General features: G+C 44.2%; 1 protein-coding gene across 1 annotated transcript; it reads left to right on the forward strand.

Annotated features, from left to right (window-relative positions):
• The first annotated feature begins 873 nt into the window (after nt 1–873).
• Nucleotides 874–23272, forward strand: LOC133353662 (myosin-1B-like). Its single transcript, XM_061570084.1, has 41 exons — nt 874–978; nt 1146–1181; nt 3390–3605; nt 4030–4173; nt 4547–4703; nt 4849–4876; nt 5592–5703; nt 7010–7102; nt 7240–7303; nt 7424–7522; nt 7875–7978; nt 9056–9194; nt 9797–9915; nt 10052–10201; nt 10341–10511; nt 10645–10954; nt 11528–11592; nt 11886–11973; nt 12547–12664; nt 13164–13287; nt 13806–13942; nt 14596–14851; nt 14969–15211; nt 15680–15856; nt 16327–16472; nt 16588–16678; nt 16795–17184; nt 17560–17686; nt 17825–17943; nt 18195–18391; nt 18636–18819; nt 18944–19109; nt 19382–19506; nt 19672–19980; nt 20154–20357; nt 20485–20610; nt 20723–20893; nt 21387–21491; nt 21793–21888; nt 22537–22674; nt 23147–23272. The coding sequence occupies exons 3-41, from the start codon at nt 3411–3413 to the stop codon at nt 23162–23164; spliced, it is 5805 nt and encodes a 1934-aa protein (XP_061426068.1). The 5' UTR covers nt 874–978; nt 1146–1181; nt 3390–3410; the 3' UTR covers nt 23165–23272.
• Nucleotides 23273–24134: the final 862 nt, after the last annotated feature.

A 24134-nucleotide genomic window follows, 5' to 3' on the forward strand; every position in this document is an offset into this window, starting at 1 on the left:
TTGCTTTGCACTCTGCGACATTGCCTTCAGCCTCGAGCGCTGAGCCTGGCAGCAGCAGCTGCTCGTCACTTGCCTGTAATATATTGCGTAACAGATGATCAAATTACAGTTAAGAATGTATTCTTGGTTCCTTCGGTAAAGTCACGTAGAAGGGAAATAAAAATATGATAAAACAATAATACAAATAAAACGTAATAAAAATACATTTTTTTAAATTTCCCTTCTACGTGACTTTACCGAAAGAACCAAGAAGATGAATCCCTGCAGTCACGAAAGCTTTAAATCGAAAGTTAAGAATGTCTTAAGCGTGTATACTGGCGGTTGCCGATGTACTGTAATTGCGGAGTCCTCTTAAATAAAATTAATTAACTATATCGATACGTACTTTTCGCAGATTTTCTTCTTTTACACCTTTTCGTTTTTTTGTTTACAACTTTCATTCAAAAAAACGTTCATTCAAAAAACTACGTGGCCAGGAATCGACACGCGCGCTACACATCGCCTCTTTTCGTGCGCGCACCGCAGGCTACGAATTAAAGTTGTGAAAATGCGCCAGGACGAATCAAAGGTTACAAACGAGTTCAGCGCGCCGAGACAAGGCAGCGTTGTCCCCTGCAGAGCCGCAGCGGCAAATGAGGCAGGAGCTGTAGGGGAGGAGGAGGAGTGGGGGGGCATCTTCTTTCTCGCGACAGTCACAGAGTCGGGATGTCGCTGAATCAGAAAAGGGTCTATTTTTAAAAAAAAAAGTTAAAGTGGATGCTAACGACCATTAAAGGCAACAGACCTTGCCACTTGTGGGCGTAACGGGGTGAGACAACGGGTGGCAGCTCTGTCAATCTCTGTGCCTCTCTCTCTCTCTCGTGCCCGCATGCAAATGAGGGCGTGCACGACGTTTGTGCTGTGTCTGGAGTAATTCTCGCCTATAAATGTATCACCGCAGCGTCTCAGAGGGCACAGACCCTGGGGTGGCAGCGGGAGGTAGGTGTGTGGTCGGCCCATCAGCGCCGTCTCTGTCTCTGTGTCTCTCTTCCTCCGTGAACTTTTCGCAAGCAATTGGTACATTTGCATAGCATCACACTTGATTGTTTAAAAAAACGATATTTCACGAGACGTATGTGGTAATTGCTATTTTTTTTCCTTTTAAGGCTCAGCTGCTGCTTTTACCTTCAAGTTATACAAAGGTGAGTTTTACTACATTTTGCGTTTTTGAGTATTTTACGTTTGCACGTGAATGCACATATTACATTTAACAAAGAGCTTAGCTTAACAACAAAAACAATATTTTTTTCTACGGTTCGAACACAACTGGACTACACATTTGATTTAGCTGCTCTGATTGCATCTCATTGTAAAAGAAGATATGAAAACGCAAAAGCAGTAAAGTACTGTATAACCATCCCACGGGCAAATTCAGATATATAATAACGATTTATTTTTTCTACCTACGTGACTTTACCGAAAGAACCAAAAAGTATGGATTTCTGCAGGAACAAAAACTTCAAATCAAGATCAAATTAAATTGTTTAAATATAATAATTACATATATAACGATTTTCATAAAGGATCTCAAAGCGCTGTATAGGACACAGCAGTGGCAGACACTCAGCATAAAATAATGTTATAAAAACACTTAAATAATCATTTACTAAATGAACTAAACGTTTAATAAGCAGAAGCATATAAATAGGTTTCAATTAGCATTTTACAAATGTCCACAGGCTCAGAGAGATCCCTCATATCTCGTGGAATAAGAGCGTTCCATAGCCTCGGGGCGACACGGGAAAAAGCCCGGTCACCCATAGACCAAAATCTTGACCTGCGAATTCAGAGAAGATCTGCATCTTTAGATATTCGGGACCTTGAGGGGAGATATGGGTGCAACATGTCAATGATGTAGGCTGGGGCAAGATGATTAACTGTTTTGTAAGTTAACAATATGATTTTAAACTTATTATATGGCAAACTGAAAGCCAGTGCAGTGAGGCCAAAACGGGTGGAAAATGATGTGAAGGTGTTCTGGTTAACACCGTAGCAGCCACATGCTGCAAATTGATGAGCACCTTAGCCACGCCAGGGAGGAGTACGACATTTGCAGTATGTCTATGCGAGATGAGATGAAGGCATGGACCAGCTTTTCTGCATCTAAGGCAGAGAGAAGGGATCTATACGGGAGAAATTCCGAAATCGTTAAGTCACAAGGGTGGATCAGTGGGTATGACCTTTTTTACCCAAGTTTTGACTTATCGCCATGGCTAAAAAAATAATCAAAGTGATACCTGAACTGATCCTTGGATATATATTGCCTTAATTTTTATTTAATTTTGTTATAAATCATGAATGCTCAGCACAGAAACAATGGTCGACAGCACAAAGCAAGCAGCAATCAATAGGACAAATGATGGTAGAGCAGAACACAACTTGTTTTTTTTAATTGAGCAATGCTTTGGGATGTTTTGTTGTTGTAAAGACACAATGGGAGGTAGTTCCAACTCCAAAGACAACGAGAAAGTGAACTGTTGTTTCATGCAATACACTAAACACAGTTATAATGAGAGGCTGCAGCTGTGATAGTGTTTGATACGACTATTTATTTTCCATGAAAATTATATTCATCATTCATAAGCTGGGAAACCAACTTGATTATTATTAATGGGAACAAAAAAACGACACGTGGTTGCTACACAGAAAGGATTATCATTACGTTGTAGGTCGCTTTCAAATTTGAGACACAAAGTAAAACACTTACATGAATGTTGCCTACTCCAGACAAGTATGTTTTAGAGTCTAACATTAGCTTTAGAGAAATGTATACAACTCGAGTTCATATTTACATATATTTGCGTGCCGGAAGATTTAGAGCTCATAACCTCAACACTAAACTGGATCCAATTTCCATGAAGTCCAACTGCTGGTCTATTCAGCCACCAAAACATTAATTTAAATTTACGTAGTGCAATGTTTTAGGCCATTATCTAATGTACACTGTGGGAAAAATGCAACCAAAGAACGTAAATCTAAAAAACGTATTAAGTGCTAAACGTAGACCACATTGCTGTTGGTTGGCTGTAACATCAGACAATTATCAGCATTTAGCAGAGCGAACTCGCTCTGCTGGTGAGCCTCAGAAAGTTCAAACTCGGTCCAGAGAGATCGCCTGCTCAGTGCTGAAACAACATTGCTTCAGAAGGCTCCTAGGTTCATGGACTAAAAACATTTCATTCAATTTCAATTTCGGATTGACAAGACGTATTGTATATTTATTAAACCACTATCATAACCCACTTGTCTTTTTTTTATAAACGTCTAATGCGCATTTTATTTTGAAGATCATGCACACACCAGATTAAGATTATATCTTTATGTACCATTCCTGCATGTGTTGTCCTTAGCACGCCTAGAAACCAGGCAAGATGGGAGACCTACACGAGTTTGGGAAGGCCGCTCCCTTCTTGCGCAAGTCGGAGAAGGAGCGTCTGGAGGCCCAGACTCGCCCCTTCGACATGAAGAAGAATTGCTTTGTGGACGACCCGAAGATCGAGTTCGTGAAGGCCACCATCAAGAGCAGCGAGGGTGGCAAAGTCACCGTCGACACTGAGAATGGCCAGGTATGCATTACGAAATGTGTTCCAAAGTTTTCAATGGCCATTATTTCGAGAATACCATTATATATATACACATTTAATTGTTTTGTTACAATGTATAAACAAATTCTTTGGGTCTTTCGGTAAAGTCACGTAGATAGGTTCAAATAAAATAACATAACCTACGACGTTTCGATTGCAACACGAGCATTTCTTGATGACGACCGCGTGTGTTGCGATCGAAACGTCGTAGTTTTTTTGTTATTTTCTTTGAACCTATCTACGTGACTTTACCGAAAGACCAAAATAATATTAATTCCTGCAGTCACGAAAGCTTTAAGTCAATGTATAAACAAATCAGTGTAACGATTGTCCTGGATTAATTCGGATCAATTACTTCAACAGTGTGACGTAATGTGTCTAACATGAGTCGTTCTCTCCCCGGCAGACTGTGACAGTCAGGGAGGACCAAGTCCACCAGATGAATCCTCCCAAGTTCGACAAAATTGAGGACATGGTCATGTTGACCTTCTTGAACGAACCGTCTGTGCTGTTTAACCTGAAGGAAAGATACGCAGCCTGGATGATTTACGTAAGGAACGGCACTCCGTGTTTCATGCACAGTATTGTGTTGCTGCTTGTAGTATGGGTTGCCCCCTGTCTTGGTGTTCCTAGAATTGTCCTATTTTTGACAGTAGCCATCCTGGGAAATTTGCGACCTTTTTAACATTGTCAGCCATCCTGGGAAATCTGTGAAATATGCGAATCTTTAAATATTGGCATCGAGTTCTCCCCTCGACTGCTCTTGTGAGATATTCTGCTTCTTCTCACGATATGTCCGGGGGGTTGTAGCTTAGAGGTGGCAGACCCTACTTTGTTGTAATTGCTTGGTATGACCCAGCTCTGGGGCAAAGACGCCGTGTGGGTGAGCGCCGCGTAACGTTGAGCGTCGTGCTGCTTTGTAGACCTACTCCGGCCTCTTCTGCGTCACCGTCAACCCATACAAAATGCTGCCGGTGTACGACCCAATCGTTGTGGCTGGATACAGAGGGAAGAAACGTCAGGAGGCACCTCCTCACATCTTCTCCATCTCTGATAACGCTTATCAGTTCATGTTGAGCGGTAAGCACATCATTACTTCACTGCCTTTTTTTTCCAATCACGAATTAAACATTGTTTTGGACTGACTATAATAAACATGTTTTTTAAATTGTTGAATCGTACTGCTTTTGTTCATTGCATCTTCTTGTATATTCTCCCCGTGCAGACAGAGAGAACCAGTCAATCTTGATCACGTGAGTGTAACTCATTCTCCATCACACAGTGTGGCTTAATTTTTCAGTATACATGCAAACAATAAGCAGCGAACACGACGACCTATTGACAACTGGAATGTAATTACCCTAGGTAAAAAAATACTGTGATCATTTGCTCATTTGGACAAAATATATTGGACAATTTTCAACACTTACAATTTTCCTACTGTGGATGTTGAAATTTGCAAACTTTGCAATGTCACAAAAAAAACTCTGTTAGTGTCGAGAAAACCCATCACAACATGAGAATTAGTGCAGCCCTGAATTTTTTTTAATGGCACACACATATGTTTACTGCCCTATGCCCTCTGAATATGTGAGGCTCGCAGCGACAGATGGCAGCAGTTAACATTTATGCCTTTACAGGGCTGGCACTTATGAGCCCTCATAATGATGATGCCGGTCTACAGTTGTCTATTTTACTTCTCATTGCTGCCTGTCGATTGCAAATATTTTTATTCGGTCATTTATTGACGGTAGGCTTCGACAAAATGACCACAATGTAGTTATCAACTGGTGGCTTTACACGTTGCGTGAGGTTGAGGGTTTGTCGTACATGAAACGCACACTTTTCTTGCGTTAAATACATTTTAAAAAATGTAAGTTACTCATCGTACTACGTCAAACGGTGAGCGGGCATGGTGCTACTGTGAAATGTACCAATTCTTGTTGTTGTTGTCATTTTATGCCACAGCGGAGAATCTGGTGCAGGGAAGACTGTCAACACGAAGAGAGTCATCCAGTACTTCGCAACAATTGCGGCTCTGGGAGACTCTGCTAAGAAGAAGCAGGAGGGGAAAATTAAGGTATTGTTGCTGCAAATAGCCACTTTAAATAGACACGTGGGTGCACGCTGTGCCTACATGGGCGTACAGCTCAATCCCCGGTAGCGTCAGTGTCAGCGAGTACCATGGTGATGTCAGTGCCTTCTTAACACATTCCTCCTGCGGAGGGAGCTGGTAGGAACGTCGGGTTGCTCGGTCAATGGCCAGGGTCAACGCAAATACGGCTGACTGTGAGGGCGGGCACAAGCCGGTGTGAGTAGGTTAAACGAGTGTTATAAGAGCACCACGGGGTGACCAGCCCCTCCCCACCCAGCCCCACCCCTCCCACCCCCACCCAGCCCCTCTCCACCCAGCCCCTCCCCACCCTTCCCACCCAGCCCCTCCCCACCCTCCCCTCCCCACCCAGCCCCACCTTCCCTACCCAGCCCCTCCAGACCCTCCCCTCCCCACCCACGACGGACGGACACAATAATCCCCTGTAGGTTGGTGGAACCAGTGGGTTCCTACCAGTAATATGCAGAGTTGAACACTTGTGTATTATTGGCTCAATATTGTAGCTTGTATTAAAATGTAACTATAACCTCACGACCCTTCGGATACGGGAGTTGTGTCGCTACGAAGTGCTACTTACACTGGAGGCCGATTGGGTGGCAGGGTGGCAGCGTGTCAACCGCTTGCCTCACGTCTAGCGGGGACTGAGTTAATATCCTAACTCAAGGTGCCTTTCTGTGTGGCGTTGGTTTATTATACCCCTCTTCTGCATGAGTTTCATCTGCGTTCCTCGGGCTTTCTCCCATAGCTAAATGAAAAGCATGCAGTGGAGCTGGTATTGCCCTAACATTCCGATGCTCCATAATCGAGGTTTTTTTTTTGGGGGGGGGGGGTTAAGATCGCGTGAATATGAATATGTCGTTAAACCCGCCACCACCAGACACAGCCAATTAGTAAGGTTTGGCACGTAAAATAAACATGCCAATTAGTTACTAGTTCAGCATGAGAGTAAATATCCAAATGCTGAAAGATTACCAACAATTTAGTCAATTGGGATTACACAGAGCAAAATCAGGTGATAACTGTGAAAAAATATAAACATAACAAAAAATTGGCCTTAATGCATACATGCACAAAATGTCACTTTCAACGTGTGTTAAGAATATCACAACTATTGTGTGTAAGCGAGCACATTACATTATATACTGTATTACACGCCATGCACTGGTGATATAGACACGTAGTGTGTGGGTTTGCAAACAAAAAAAACCCAAGTGCTTGGCAAGTGTGAGTCACAAAAAGTGTATGTTGTGGTGCTGTGTTGCCTCTATAACAGGGTACCCTTGAGGATCAAATCGTCGAGGCCAATCCTCTGATGGAAGCTTTTGGTAACGCCAAGACCGTGAGAAATGACAACTCGTCGCGTTTCGTGAGTGTTCTCTCTATTTCATTTTCTTATTATTCCTTGCTTCACATCTTTGTATCAAATGCAAGCGAATGGCGGTTCATCGGTGTCTCAGCCAATGTCATAATAATCGTGAAAAAATGTGTCTTCCAACTCTCCAGGGAAAATTCATCCGAATTCACTTTGGTGCCACTGGCAAGCTTGCTTCTGCAGATATTGAAACTTGTGAGTATTAAACACCGTTCTGCAAATACCTTGCACTGTGTTGGCATGGTACAACAAAAATGAACACGTGCAATGAGTATATTTTTTGCTTCTGATATTTCACGTTCTAATATTTTACAGATCTGCTGGAGAAATCCCGTGTCACCTTCCAGCTCCCAACAGAGAGAAACTACCACATCTTCTTCCAAATCCTGTCTCAGCAGAAGCCTGAGCTCCTGGGTATGTTTCCCGTGGCATGTCTTTCTCCACAATCATGCTCTCTGCATTGTCGCGAAATGCCTTTCACCCAGTTAGGTCAGAATGTCACATAGTAAAACAGAAGTAAACTGAATGCACGTGTGCTGAATCGGTACGGCTTACATGACCACGATCCCGAGCACGTATGGTTAGAACCTTGTTGAGAACAATGAAATAAACAATCCTCGTCCATTAATTTTTGTCTAGAACCAACCTGAAGTGCAGGTGAATGCGTGTGTCAAATATTCCTGACAAATCCACGCTTCATGTCGTGTTTCAATGCCTTAGGCTGATGCCCGTGTCTGTTTCCATGGATGTGACTGTGCGTGAACAGATATGCTGCTGGTCACCACCAACCCTTACGACTACCCATTCATCAGCCAGGGTGAAATTACTGTCTCATCCATCGACGACAAAGAGGAACTGATGGCAACGGATGTGAGCACGGCAGTGTACAACTAAAACACTCACTTTGATAACGTTGATTTGTGGAAAACGAATTATTACTGGCCAAGACTAATGAGAAGATCTATTGAACTTGAGAGAAATACAATAAAAATTTCAATCTTTTTGATAGCCATAGGCTCAGTGCTTCTTGGAAGAGTATCATTAAGTAATAAGAGCAACAGATAGTTAGTGTACCTCCATTGAAATGGATATAGCTGTAATATAACCACTATCAATTTAGTATCTTACGCACAAGACCATGTGGCATGCACACATTAACATAAACAATTAGAATTTACACAAATATTATAACCCCCGGGGTCCTTTGGACTTGTAGGGACACACTGATGACATGAACTTACCCTATTTAAGACCAAAAACAGGAATGCTTTTTCACGAATCTGGGAACTGCATGATTATGTTGGTTACACTCACCAGCGAAACGTGAACTCAGATTGTAAATGTTGTGGTTTGCTCTCCAACATACCGTTCTGCTGAAGTAGTAACTAATTGGAACGTTTTGTTCACGTAACAAACCTTATTACATTTTTAAAATAATGAATAAAACATGTTTTAAGTGATAGGTAAATGTCATTTTGGGTGATGGCTTATCATTGGGGACCAGCTCCCACTAGATAAAAAACATTTTGGAAGAAAACCTCAATTTCGAAAACACTTATCTGAATATTATAAGTAAGTAATTTATAACATAAATATGATAAACTACACAGAAACCCCCATGGGCTTGCATGCTCCAGCAATGTATATATATATATCTTCTTGGTTATTTCGGTAAAGTCACGTAGAAGGAAAATAATAAAATAATAAAAATAAAACATAATATAATAATTATATTTTATTTTATTATTTTCCTTCTCCGTGACTTTACCGAAAAAACCAAGAAGATGAATCCCTGCAGTCACGAAAGCTTTAAATCGAAATTTAATGTATAGATATTCACTCACCGGCTACCACGGGGTCATGCTGGTTAAAATGATAGGCACTCAGCAATTTGCGGATGTATAAAGTTATAACGCCTGTGCAATGGTATTTTATTTTCAATTTCAGAGCGCTATCGAGATCCTGGGCTTCACCAACGAGGAGAAAATGAGCATCTACAAGCTGACCGGCTCCATCATGCACTACGGCAACATGAAGTTCAAGCAGAAACAGCGGGAGGAGCAGGCGGAGCCTGACGGCTCAGAAGGTACGAGAACACGTGCCCATCAATCAGGGCGTCATCAATGACGCCCCACCAGATGTTTGATGCCAAAAGTTAATTTCAATCTCCAAACGATACCTTCCCAGTTGTATGTTATCGTGTTGAACTTAAGGTAAAACGAGTGGTGTCAAAATGCCCATCTACTTTGGGTTCCTAAGCGTTCGTTAGTTCGTTTCTCAGTCCGTTTGTCCTGGTGAGGGTCGCTGCAGCAGCAGCGTTTTGAGTAGTGGCGGTCCACACCTCCCTCTTCCTGGCGACAAACTCCAGCACTACACTACTATACACTACACTATACACTACACTATACACTACACACTACACTACACACTAATATACACTACTACATTATACATTTATATACACTACACTACTATACACTATACACGGCTATACACTACTACACTATACACCACTATACACTACTACACTATACACTTTACTATACACCACTATACACTACTACACTATACACAGACCTGGAAGATCGAATCGGATTTAGCAGTCCAGCTTGTGCTGATCAGTACATAATGGCATCATCCCAAGTAAATATATTCACCCTCAATACAAGTATGCATCTGCATTCACAGATGCGGACAAGGCTTGCTTCTTGATGGGAATCAACTCTGCCGATCTGCTCAAAGCTCTCTGCTTGCCAAGGGTCAAAGTCGGAAATGAGTATGTCACCAAAGGCCAGACCGTTCCACAGGTACTTTGATTACATTTGTGGGGGGGGGTTCCCCTTTTTAAAGTTGCATTAAAATGTGTTTCTCCCATTGTTCGTTATGCATAAACGTAAATTATATTCCATCATCTGACATATTATAAATTTACCTTTCTTACAGGTGTACAACAACATCGGTGCTCTTGGAAAGGCTTGCTTTGAGAGGCTCTTCTTGTGGATGGTTATCCGCATTAACCAGTCACTGGACACCAAGCAAGCCAGACAGCACTTCATTGGTGTCTTGGACATTGCTGGGTTTGAAATTTTCGATGTAAGTGCTTTTTTCTCCCTCTTTACAATAATTGTATCAAAACAAATCTTTACATGCAATCGAGGCCACGTGTGTATTGGTCTCTGCACTGCGAACTATGCCTCTTTTGAGAACCATGTCGCCTCTGTCCTCTCCACAGTTCAACACCTTCGAGCAGCTGTGCATCAACTTCACCAACGAGAAGTTGCAGCAGTTCTTCAACCACCACATGTTCGTGCTGGAGCAAGAGGAGTACAAGAAGGAGGGCATCGACTGGGTCTTCATCGACTTCGGCATGGACTTGCAGGCCTGCATCGACCTCATCGAGAAGGTTTGGGTCGCACAATATTCAGATTCCGTAAATCACCGCTTGGCACTTAGAGTGACAGATTACAAACAAGTACGGCAATAAGACATCTAAAATGATACAATTGTATTCTTCCCATTTTCTTTTTAACTTACAGCCTCTGGGCATCATGTCCATCCTCGAGGAGCAGTGCATGTTCCCCAAAGCCAACGATCAGACCTTCAAGGAGAAGCTGTACGACCAGCATCTCGGCAAGAACAAATTCTTCCAGAAGCCCAAGCCGTCGAAGGGAAAGCACGAGGCTCACTTCTCCCTCGGCCACTACGCCGGCAACGTGGACTACAACATCGCTGGCTGGCTGGAGAAGAACAAGGATCCACTGAACGACTCTGTGGTGCAAGTCTACCAGAAGGCCAGCCTCAAAGTGCTCGGCGCTCTCTTTGCCACCTTTGCCGGTGCTGATGCAGGTGAGCGGTCAACGTGGGAACTATCTAAAGCTTTCGTGACTGCAGGGATTCATCTTCTTGGTTCTTTCGGTTGCGTTGTGGCCGAAACGTCGTGAGAATTATTTTATTATGTTTGATTTTTATTATTTTATTACTTCAATTTTTCTTGACTTTACCTGAAAGAACCAAGAAGGTGGGAACAATCTTTGTGTGTACGTCATGAAATCTACGCAGTTTAACACGTAGCAGGCTTTCGCGACCAATATTATTCATAATCAACGTTTTTGGGTTTAGATCGCGTTATTTATAAATGTGTCGTAATCCTCCACCACCCGACACGGCCAATCAGTTAAAAAGTGTCACGTTGACAAAAGACAAATTCCTACGAATTGCCCGATGATGCTGGATGCAATTACCAGCGAAACGTCGTACTCAAAAATTGTAAATGTTGTGGTTTCACGCTTCAACACACCGGTGGGCTAAAGCAAATCTACGCAGTTTGTAATAATCCGCAATGCTGCAGTGGGTGTTTTAGTTAACTCCGTTACCTCCGCCGCTTCACCCTAACCTTGCGTGTTTGTTTCGCGCAAATAGATTCCGGTGCCAAGAAGGGCAAGAAGAAGGGTTCTTCTTTCCAGACCGTGTCTGCGCTGCACAGGGTGAGTCACGCAAAGGGTGGCAATTGAATTTTGTTCATCGAAATAATTCACGCGTGCATCGAATACATCTTTCAGTAAAATGTTTTTAGTGACTATCGTCGAGGCCACGCGCGTGCCCGTCACGCCACGTTGTGGCGCACGCATAGACACCATGAACGTAAACTAAACCGGTTTGTGAAGAGCCAGGGGATAGAGAGATGGGGAGCAGACCCACTGGCCCAATACCCAATGCATATTTTGAAGAGTGACTTGGCGACATTTAACGTGTTTTTGTTTTAAATCTTTGATTATAGGAGAATCTGAGCAAGCTGATGGCCAACTTGAAGACAACTCACCCCCACTTTGTGCGCTGCCTGATCCCCAATGAGACCAAGACTCCCGGTTTGTCTTGCAATGCTCACGCTGACAATTCATACGTGCAGCAATGCTTAAAATGAATTTTTGAATCGGTATAATATTAAAAATAATGATATCGTCTGTTTTGTAAAACATCGTCCCATAGTGATTGCCGTTGCTGGTTGCATTTTCCTAAAATTATGTTGTAACTTTGTAATAGTTGCCTAGAGTAATGGTTGGTGGTTATAGGGCATCATACATTTAATAGTTAATAAAATTTTGTATTTTTTAAGTTGCAGTGATCATAAGACATTGCAGGCTTATATTGAGTGCAACGCAGTTAAATAACTTTAAAGAAATCCGTATTAACACGTGAAGCACAGCAAAGTACAAAATAAATGACAAATGGAAAATTACAGTTATTGTACGAAGCTATGAGAAACCTCCATCGCGGTAATCATCAGACCGTGACATTTTATAAAGTATATCATTGAAATTGATATGAGGGCAAACCTACTTATGACAATTTCTCAAACAAATATGACCCAGGAAAAAAAAAACGACGTGAAGTTTTTTTTCTCGCTCAGTGGCCATCATTGTTCACCGTGATTTACCCAGGTACCATGGACAACAACCTCGTGATGCACCAGCTGCGTTGTAACGGCGTGCTGGAGGGAATCAGGATCTGCAGGAAGGGCTTCCCCAACAGGATCGTCTACGGTGACTTCAAGCAGCGGTGAGTGCAGACAGACAGTCAAACCGATGTTTTTAAATTTATTTTCAGAGTAAAAATTTCGTCAAATTAAGTTCACCACCAAATGTAAAATGATAGATAGCATCTTGACTTAAAGCTTTCGTGACTGCAGGAATTCATACTCTTTGGGTCTTTCGGGAAACTCACTGAGATAGAAAAAATTATCGTTATTTTTTCATTCTTTTTCTATCTACGTGACTTTACCGAAAGACCCAAAGAGTATGATAGATATCAGTCGTTAATGACAGGCTGCATCTCACTTCACTTGAGAACTCCGTATAATCATGGCTGACTCACTCGATTAGAATCTGTAAGTTGTTGCTCTGCATCTACATCAGCCATACGGATTAGAAGCCAGGATCCGAGCGCTACAACTACAACCTCCGTAACACCTCCAGCAGTCTGTCGTTACAGGCTGTGCCGTGCAAACCGCGAGCGTTAGTGTCACACGTGAACCCGTGTGCTCTCTCGTGCCTCGTAGGTACCGCGTGCTGAACCCCAACGCCATGCCCGAGGGGCAGTTCGTCGACAGCAAGAAGGCCTGCGAGAAACTCATGGCCTCCCTGGAGCTCGATGAAACGCAGTACAAGTTCGGACACACCAAGGTAAACGTCGTCGTGGTAGTCGTCATCGTTGGCCCGACGTGTAACCAGCGGTGACTGAAGGCTCCCAAAGATATTGCCACCCCACATGCTCTCATGACGCAAACCGTGCATCTGGTTCCTGGTCGTGAGCCGACCCAATGAATCGATCTCCGCAGCGTTGCGTGTTTTATCCTCTCGTCTGTATTGATCGTTGACCATCATCGTCACAATCATCCCGTCAGGTGCCCAAGCACATTTCCTGTTCTTAACGGTTATCGTGTGCCTAACTTAATTAATGTAATTACGTGAATGGAAAAGCTATGAGACTGCAAGAAATACCAAAACTGAAGGGATATCACAAGTACCCTAGTCCTGTGATGTTACCTTCCCAGAAGATGTTTCATACCGTGCAGTTGTGGCGCACTGCCTGGACGTTGAGAATGAAGCTTCTCCTGATACTCATAACAGGACACCCATGAGCATTCGAAAAGGACAAAAGAGAAACCTCATTTGGCCTTCCGCCTCATTCTGTCTCTCAGGTGTTCTTCCGCGCTGGTCTCCTGGGTACCCTGGAAGAGATGAGGGACGACCGCCTGTCCCTCCTGCTCACGCGCACCCAGGCCCTCGGCCGTGGCTACCTGAGCCGCGTCGAGTTCAAGAAGATGCTGGAGAGACGGTAAATACACACACACACGCATCTCTTTCGATATTTACACACCGTATAAACGCAGCGTATAAACGAGTAATTTACAGCTCCTTTTGTCAATCCACTGATCGATTAAAGATGTCCCACGCCGTGTAGGGCAGGAGGGGCTGTTTGACCATACTTCGTTAACGCTGGCCAGTCCAGATGGAGAGGGGAGGGTGTCAGGACTGGTACAGACAGATACGACTTACCATTGGTGTTCGCTTGTGGCCTGCCATCGATCTCGGTTCTCTGAGTTCACACCACTGCCCCCTTACATGCTATGCTGAACATATGTAAATACTGTATGCTTCATTGTGTTTGTGTATATATTACGATGTTTAGAATTTGTATACGACGAACAATGATGATGCTTACAAATGAACTGTAGTCTCTAATGTCCGCTGTAGACCTAAACAGTGCAGTTTGGTAGATTGGTAGTTCTTTGCAATAATCATTAGTTGGCTAATGAAACGGAGTCATTAACTTTTCGCAAACATGCGAAGCAGCAAAAATATCACCCTATCGGCGATCTGGCTCCCTGTGTAAAAGTATACACATTGAATATTCAGTTTTTTATGCGTCTGGAAATTGGGAGAAGCTATTGCTTCGTGAATAACGATACATTTCTTTTTTCCCTTCAGCGAGTCTTTGATCGTCATCCAGTACAACATCAGAGCCTTCATGGGTGTGAAGAACTGGCCGTGGATGAACCTGTACTTCAAGATCAAGCCTCTGCTCAAGTCCGCTGAATCCGAGAAGGAAATGGCGAACATGAAGGAGGAGTTCATCAAGACCAAGGAGGCCCTGGAGAAGTCGGAGACCCGGCGTAAGGAGCTGGAGGAGAAATTGATCTCCGTTGTGCAGGAGAAAAATGACCTGCTCATGCAAGTCCAAAGTGTAAGTTTGTTCGCTGAACCCACATACCACAAACCACATCGATAAAAAAAATAGATACATACTTAATTTTACCATTCACAAAAGCCACGTACTTACGTTGTTTTGTGCCTCTAAAAGGGGGAAGACTCCATCAACGACTCTGAAGAAAGATGCGACCAGCTGATCAAGGCCAAGATACAGCTCGAGAGCAAACTGAAAGAAATGCAGGAGCGCATTGAGGAGGAGGAAGAGATGAATTCGGAGCTGACGGCCAAGAAGAGGAAGCTTGAGGACGAGTGCTCTGAGCTCAAAAAGGACATCGATGACTTGGAGCTGACTCTGGCCAAGGTGGAAAAGGAGAAGCACGCGACTGAGAACAAGGTTTGTTCACCACGGCGCTGTACGACTCGCACCGTGATTAAACGTTGAGAAGAAGGAATTGCACGGCTACGATGCCCGTATCACATCTCACCTCAACCCACTGCGGCGTCCTGCTGGAGTCTAGCCAAGGGGACCCGCAGTGGGAGTTTTGCCTGTGCCGCACAAGGTGAATGCAGCAATGCAAATGGGCATTAATCTGCCAGTAAGGAGAGATTGCGTCGCTGTTTTCCCACAATAAAATAATGTATGGGGACAATTGATGAAATTTGGACCGTTGAATTTTCAACATCCACCATGAAGTGGTGGATGTCTACAGATATAAGAGCCACAGTCATCACCAGGGTGGCCGTTGTGCCCAAACTAGGAAGCTCTCTGAAATAAGCGGTAAACGCGCGTCCGCTTCGCCACGATCACATGTTCGGTGCTTCTTGCTTTATTAACTCGGCTTCATTGTTTTCTCCTCTCCAGGTGAAAAACCTGACCGAGGAGATGGCCGTGCTGGACGAGAACGTATCCAAGCTGACGAAGGAGAAGAAGGCCCTGCAGGAGGCTCACCAGCAGACGCTGGACGACCTCCAGGCGGAGGAGGACAAAGTCAACTCCCTCACCAAGGCCAAGGCCAAGCTGGAGCAGCAAGTGGACGATGTAAGTCATTTGGTGGAGAATGGAAGAGCTGCGGCGTGAATTAAAACTTGAACAATAATTGCAACAGTGTCAGAAACCTGCTGCCCTCGCATCTGGAATTCCCTTTGACTTGTCCACCACCTTGGCCGATTCTCCCTCCTGTTCTCCTGCAGCCTTTAAAGTACTTTCTCTCGCCACGAAGTGCCTCCATTCACACCTTTACCATGCTGTCATTTCAAATCGGTCTTTTCCCTGTAGTATTCCACCTGTAGTGTTACTTTCCCCCCAAAATAAAACATCCTTTAAATTATTTATAATTAAATTTGTGGTCTTTTAAACAGCACCTAATTTTGGCCATTGCAGTTTTGTGTTCACTATATATTTTAACACGGATATGTTTGACTTATTTTAAATGCATCTTGCGAAATTGGTCGTGCGTGTGTCTCATCTTGGGTTGCTGTTGTTTTGTGTACGTTTGACACTTTGCGCAGTTGGAAGGATCATTGGAGCAGGAGAAGAAAGTGCGTATGGACATTGAGAGGACGAAGAGAAAGCTTGAGGGCGACTTTAAGATGGCCCAGGAGTCCATCATGGACTTGGAGAATGACAAGCAGCAGATTGATGAGAAGACAAAGAAGTATGTGCTCTGCAATTTCACAACACAAATTTATTTCGTATCAGAGCAGTCGCCGCGCACACGCGTTTGTATTTGTGTGCAGGTAACACATTTTTTTTGCGCGTTCATTTTTCAGGAAGGACTTTGAAATTAGCCAGCTGAACAGCAAGATTGAGGATGAGCTTGCCTTGTCCGCTCAACTGCAGAAGAAGATCAAGGAACTTCAGGTGGAGTTCTTCAATGTTCACACGCCGCACGAAATAAAAATCTCTCTGAACTTTAAAACGAGTTCACGAGACAACAGTCCTTACACAAGTGCTTTGTGTTTTGATGCCAACCGCAGGCCCGCATCGAGGAGCTGGAGGAGGAGATCGAGGCCGAGCGTGCCGCTCGCGCCAAGGTGGAGAAGCAGAGGTCCGACCTCTCTCGGGAGCTGGAAGAGATCAGCGAGAGGCTGGAGGAGGCCGGCGGAGCCACCTCGGCTCAGATCGAGATGAACAAGAAGAGGGAGGCCGAGTTCCAGAAGCTCAGGAGAGATCTGGAGGAGTCCACCCTGCAGCACGAAGCCACGGCCGCCGCCTTGAGGAAGAAGCAGGCCGACTCCGTAGCCGAGCTCGGGGAGCAGATCGACAACCTGCAGCGCGTCAAGCAGAAGCTGGAGAAGGAGAAGAGCGAGTTCAAGATGGAAGTCGATGATCTCAGCAGCAACATGGAGCAGATCACAAAGTCCAAGGTACTCACATCACTTTGGATGTAAAGAAACAATTGGGCATGTAATTTACTGAAAGCAGTTTACCTCATTAATTGTTGACAACGCTGACCTCATACACTGTTTTCAAGTGATAGACAAATATACACTGAACATATTATCACGACCCACTTCTGAAGAGACACTAACGAGCTCACTGACGCACTTTAGTTCTCCTTAGTGATGATACGCACGGGAAAAAAAACCCTGTAAACTTCATTGCAAGCTCAACTCTGCTTGCTGTCTCAACCGTTGTACGCATTATTTCATAATAATTTATTTTCCTTTGTTTTAAATACGTGTGTGTGTGTACACCGTACACTTAAAAGCGACGCTCTGGGTTGTTTTTGTTGCGTGCAGGTGAATCTTGAGAAACTGTCCCGGTCACTGGAGGATCAGCTCTCCGAACTCAAAACCAAGGACGACGAAAACATCCGCACCATCAATGACATCACAGCCCAGCGAGCAAGGCTCCAGACTGAATCTGGCAAGTGCTCTGCAGCAGCGGTCGTTCACGCGCGCTCAATGGAAGCAGCCTTAACGTTGTGTTGTCAATGAGGACTGCGGTTGAACTGCCACGTGAAATGACCACGTCCGTGTGTCGCTCGCTTCCGTAAACCAACAGGTGAGTTGACGAGGAAGCTGGAGGAGAAGGAAGTTCTGGTTGTTCAGCTCTCCAGAGGAAAGCAGTCCTACACCCAGCAAGTCGAGGACTTGAAGAGGCAGCTTGAAGAAGAAGTCAAGGTATGTTTACGGGCCAATCTCCTCAAAGGGACCTCCTTATTTGTATATTTTACTATACGGTATATTTCAATGCAGTACATATTTGCCTGGTGTACGAATGCTGCAAATATCTAAAAATGACGCCGTATCTTACTCCAATATGATCGACATGGTAAGAGACGAGCATTGACGTTGACCTGGACACGCCGCCATGGCACTGCCATTGCGCCCTACGGAGCGAGCTCACGAGCCGCGTCTCTGCGACCGTGCAGGCCAAGAACGCCCTGGCCCATGCCGTGCAGTCGGCAAGGCACGACTGCGACCTCCTCCGCGAGCAGTTCGACGAGGAACAGGAGGCCAAGGGCGAGTTGCAGAGGGCCATGTCCAAGGCCAACGCCGAGGTGGCCCAGTGGAGGACCAAGTACGAGACCGACGCCATCCAGAGGACCGAGGAGCTGGAGGATGCCAAGTGAGACCTGCAATGAGTTCTTACGTTAAGAGTGTGATGCAGTTCTTCACGAACTGTTGATGTTTTTTTTCCTTCATATTGCACAAGGCCGAGTGTTTTATGTACACGTGTCTGCGTGTTGCTTGAAACTATTATCTTCACTAAACGCTTCCTATAGCCCTCGCACATTGAGCATTTAAATGAGAGGTGATTTCGACCGGAGGTCTAGGCACTAAACGTGTCTCTGCCTTTCAACGCCTTGCAGGAAGAAGCTGGCCGCTCGTCTCCAGGACGCAGAGGAGCAAGTCGAGGCGGCAAACTCCAAGTGCGCCTCCCTCGAGAAGACCAAGCAGCGTCTGCAGGGTGAAGTGGAGGACCTCATGATCGACGTGGAGAGGGCCCACTCAGCTGCTGCTGCTCTTGACAAGAAGCAGAAGGCCTTCGACAAGGTACTTCGAATGCACTGCAGCTCAATGTCATTGCACACCTTTGTTGCTAACATTTATTGTGACGCATTGTGTGTATCGTAAAAAACAACAACAACAACAACAACTTTTGTAACCTCTTGACCAGGTTCTGTCAGAATGGAAGCAGAAGTTTGAAGAAAGCCAGGCTGAGCTGGAAGCTGCACAGAAGGAGTCCAGATCTCTGGGCACAGAGCTGTTCAAGCTCAAGAATGCTTATGAAGAGACACTGGATCATCTGGAAACGTTCAAGAGAGAGAACAAGAACCTCCAGGGTACGTTTAATATATATACTCAAACGTTACTTGTACGTTAATTATCATTTAACCTTGCCTATTTAACTTTCCATCTGTGCAAAATAGCATTTTAATAATCTATTGTGAAACAGGCAGATAGTGTTAAGAAAGTTTTGGTTAAATGCAATTAAATGTCCTCAATTCAAGGAAAATTTCATAACCTTACTAAAGCAAGCCTATTTTAATGTGAATTGTAATAATGTTCGAGCTGTGTTTAACGCAATGGTCCCGTGCGATGTTTATTTCAACAGAGGAAATTTCAGACCTCACCGAACAACTTGGCGAGAGCAGCAAGAGCCTGCACGAGCTTGAGAAGAACAGGAAGGCCATTGAACAGGAAAAGAGCGATATCCAGGCTGCCCTCGAAGAGGCTGAGGTGATGCAATGCAGCCATGGGAACAAAATGGATCTAGCAGCAAACTAAAATGTCTACAAATTATTTCACAATTTGTAAAATGCACACTTTTTTTTGCAAACCTCACATGTTTTACGTTTGCAAAGCGAACTGATTTTTCAATGGAATCTCATTCCGAATGTGCAGGCTTCTCTGGAGCACGAGGAAGGCAAGATTCTCCGGGTGCAGCTCGAGTTGAACCAGGTGAAGGCAGAGGTCGACCGCAAGATCGCCGAGAAGGACGAGGAAATCGACCAGATCAAGAGGGGCTTCCAGCGCACCGTGGAGTCCATGCAGGCGACGCTCGACTCAGAGACCAAGAGCAGGAACGAGGCCCTCAGGCTGAAGAAGAAGATGGAGGGAGACCTCAACGAGATGGAAATCCAGCTCAACCACGCCAACAGGCAGGCGGCCGAGTCTCAGAAGCACCTGCGCAACGTGCAGGGACAGATCAAGGTAAATATGAGTCACACATCTTCACAACCGATTATCCTAAATGTGAAATGTATTTTCTTTCTTTCATACATCATTGGTAAACTATTAACTTCCAATAGTGAACGCGTTGTAAAATGCCGTTCATTATAATTCGTCTTCGCCGGAACTTAATTGCCGCCGCTTTGAATTTTCAGGACCTCCAAGTTCATTTGGACGATGCCCTCCGCGCAAACGAAGACCACAAGGAACAGGCCGCCATGCTTGAACGCCGCAACAACCTCCTGGTGGCCGAAGTCGAAGAGATGCGATCGGCTCTGGAGCAGACAGAGAAGGCCCGCAAGTTGGCCGAGCAGGAATTGCTGGGAGCCACCGAGAGAGTGCAGCTTCTGCATTCTCAGGTGACAACAAAAACTGAAGAAAAAAAACCCACCTAAAAAAATGTCAATAATAATTCTGAAATTGCACTGCAATGTTAACACGATGAAAACAGTTTCTAATGACAATGTATTGAACTTTCTTTTAAAGAACACGAGCCTGATCAACACCAAGAGGAAGTTGGAAGGTGATCTTTCTCAACTCCAGTCAGAAGTGGAAGAAAGTATTCAGGAATCGAGGAATGCTGATGAGAAGGCCAAGAAGGCCATTACCGATGTGAGCACATATACAATGTTACATCCTCCGCGCGATAATTCCCATTGTGCGTTTACGTTTGACGTGCTCGTAATTTTACGAGCTGAGCCGTAATTGTCGTCCGATTGTCCAGGCCGCCATGATGGCAGAGGAGCTGAAGAAGGAGCAGGACACGAGCGCTCATCTCGAGAGGATGAAGAAGAACATGGAGCAGACGGTGAAGGATCTGCAGCACAGGCTGGACGAGGCCGAGCAGATCGCGATGAAGGGCGGCAAGAAGCAGCTGCAGAAGCTCGAGACCAGGGTAAGAACACGGATTGAACGTGACATTTGGAAACTAGGAGTGTTAGTTCAATTAAGGTGGCGAGATGTTAAATTCCTCACCTGGTATGCAGGAGTTTGTAGGTTCAAACCCAACCCTGGCACCTGTATACTTGGAATTTGCGTTTCTCTCTCCCCGTGGTCATGTGGATTTTTCTCCGGGTCCTTCGGGTTTTCCATCCACAGAGTATTTGGCTGCTGGAAATTTACACACGATGAGCCACTTCATTGGGCTATGATTTGTGGCCAGGTCACTTCTGAAAAAGAGCTACATAGCTCAGTGAGCCTTACCTGCTAAAACAAAAACTAGTTTCGTTTAAGTATAATTTTTTCTCTACTTAAATTTTACTCATAGGTTGGTGTACAAATATTACATATTTCAAACGTGTCAGTGTTGGGTTTTCCCTCATTTTGTGTATTACCGCAGTGTATAGCGTGCACACCTTTGGCTAACCATTTTTTGTGTTTTTTTAAAGGTGCGCGAGTTGGAATCTGAGCTGGATGCTGAACAGAGGCGTACGGCTGAGACGATCAAGGGATCCCGCAAATACGAGCGCAGGATCAAGGAGCTGTCTTACCAGGCAAATACTTGCACCACTTTATCTTCACTCTTTATCTTCACCTTTTATTTTCACTTGACATGGCTATACTGCAAAACATTTTTGTTCATTGCCGTGAAGTGTTGCATTCTATGGGATATTTTGTACATATTCAAATTACATAAAAATGTAAATTTTAAAAAAAAATTTAAATAGGAGTATGCTACAGGTTGACATATTTTAAAACATTTACTTTATTGGTGCATTTCATTGTGATGAGATGAGTGTGTCACCTGCACTGAAGGCAATGCAGATTTCTGACCTATGACACTTGATCTCACAGACCGAGGAGGACAGGAAGAACAACCTGCGACTCCAGGATCTGGTCGACAAGCTGCAGCTCAAAGTGAAGGCTTACAAGAGGCAGTCGGAGGAATCGGTAAGATCTTACCTGCATCATTTCCATAGAAGATGGTGGATAATTAATCTACCGATTTACCATCGTTCTCCCTTGTTTGCGCATCCCATTGTAATGCAGAGTAACATCACGAATCAAAGACTCTTACCGTATCCAAGACCAATGGGAACACCCATTATTTAGTTTAGTTTTACTTTCGTTTATATGCACAATGCACTTAGTTACATATATTTCATAGTTTATATGAAAATTGGTTTTAAAAGTACTGTGTTTGAAAGTCAATAAGAATCCCGATGAACTTCAAAAATAATGCATAGGCCAAAGCAAAACATCCGGTACTATGTAAAAAAAGATTCGGAAACCTTAGCTATAAAAGCAAATATAATACTGTAATGGTAAATTAATATTTGGGTCACATTTGTAAAAGAAAATGCATCCGTAATCACCGCAGCGCAGGTATTCGCAGTTGTTTTATACAGCCCTCCGACGTGTACTCGAGTTGCACCGTGCCTTGTTTGGCACGATGTCCGACGTTTTTCTCCCCGGTGCCTCGGAGGAAGAACGTCGGACATCATCCCCGAACAACGTGCAGCACCGTCTGAAAACGCACGCGTCAATACTGCACACCTTACCAATGCATTTGTATTTGCCGCTTGAAAAATCCCACAGGAGGAACAGGCCAACACCAACCTGTCTAAGTACCGCAAGCTGCAGCACGAGCTGGAGGAAGCCGACGAGCGTGCAGACATCGCTGAGTCTCAGGTCAACAAGCTGCGGGCCCGCTCCCGGGATAGCGGTGTTGTCAAGGTACGCTTTGTCATTCCACTATTCCAGTGAGAAACTCCGGTGAACACGAGTGGCTGCTTGGACTGTGGGACTCAATGCTTGTCAGGTCGCTTAGCTCAGCACTACGTGCTGCCTGGGGTTTAATGTGGGTATCCACAAGCTTTTAAATCACATTCTCAGGTCTGAAGGTAGTTTCACATGAAAACCCATCACTCTGGACAGAACAGTATTGTACCGAACACATGTCTAGGTCTACTTCGCTTTGTGTGTTCTAGCACAAGTTTGTGTCTGCCGTTCACGATTGATGGGATAGGCACATGATCTATGAGAGTTACTCATGAACTGCGATTAAAGTCTGGTATTTGTTAAGCATTGCTCTTTGTAAATATCAAAAACAGCACTTAACTTTGAAAGTCACGTTAAGAGCTGCTGATACTGCATCGTTTAGACATTTTTGCAATGTGCTAATTTGCTTTTCTTGTTGTTGTTACAGGCTGGAGAATCAGAATAATTCTGAAACCCTTTGCACACAAGCAATGCAACTCAAGTACAGCACAGTAATTAAGTTACTGCAAATGACTTGATGTAGGAACTATCAATAAAATGGTTTCAAAGTCAACCTTTCTCTGGAGTTTTATTTTCAACGTATACACAACTCACGTGTGTAATCACCATAAACAGTCGTGTGTCAAGCTCATAACAAGGCAGTGACGGATTATCCTCAGATCAACAGTAGCTACACATGTAGCTACGGGCCCCGCACGTTCAAGGGTCCTGCGATAAAAGCTTTCAAGCTATCAATTCCGGTTTAGTGATTCTGCACTTGCTCTATTACTCTAGTACTATACTGCCTTAAACTTTTATTAACTGGGTGTTTAAGGTTAACAATTTGTCGTATTATCTAGCTTATATCAAATAAAAAAAATACAATTACTTTACTATGCAAGTAAAATTTTTGTGTTTTAACATTTTACGTATTTTAAAAAAAATTATGGCACCTTAATAACATACTGTATGCTACAGGCCCCACACCAACTTAATCCGGCACTGTAACAAGGGGGTCGGAATTGTGTCTGATCACAAACTGTCGACCGCTCACTTGGTTCTGCATCTACTTAAGTCCACGGGTGATTGCAGGTGCATTTCTCACTGGTAACAACTTGTCAGAAACAGACCTCTTCCATACACATCTTTTAGTCACGGGCCTCTCTCGGCTTTTCCACCACCAATATCCAGCAGCATTGTTAAGTAAAGAAAGCTGTGGACCGGTCTCGACTTTCTGGGTCTCATCAGCATTTGTGATGACACACGAGTTTTGTTGAGCTCTGTGGATCGCCTTGCTGCAGTCAATGAAAGGCGACTGACTGATGGTTTCCAACTTTGTAATGCGTGCCATGTTAGTTTCAGCATGCAATCAGTCTCAAGATTACAACAACAAAAACACACTTTGTTTAAGTTCATATTGTAACATTTATTTCCAT

Source organism: Lethenteron reissneri, chromosome 44 (assembly GCF_015708825.2).
Source record: "Lethenteron reissneri isolate LAM-NWPU_2019-01 chromosome 44, ASM1570882v1, whole genome shotgun sequence".
Classification (NCBI taxonomy): Eukaryota; Metazoa; Chordata; class Hyperoartia; order Petromyzontiformes; family Petromyzontidae; genus Lethenteron; species Lethenteron reissneri.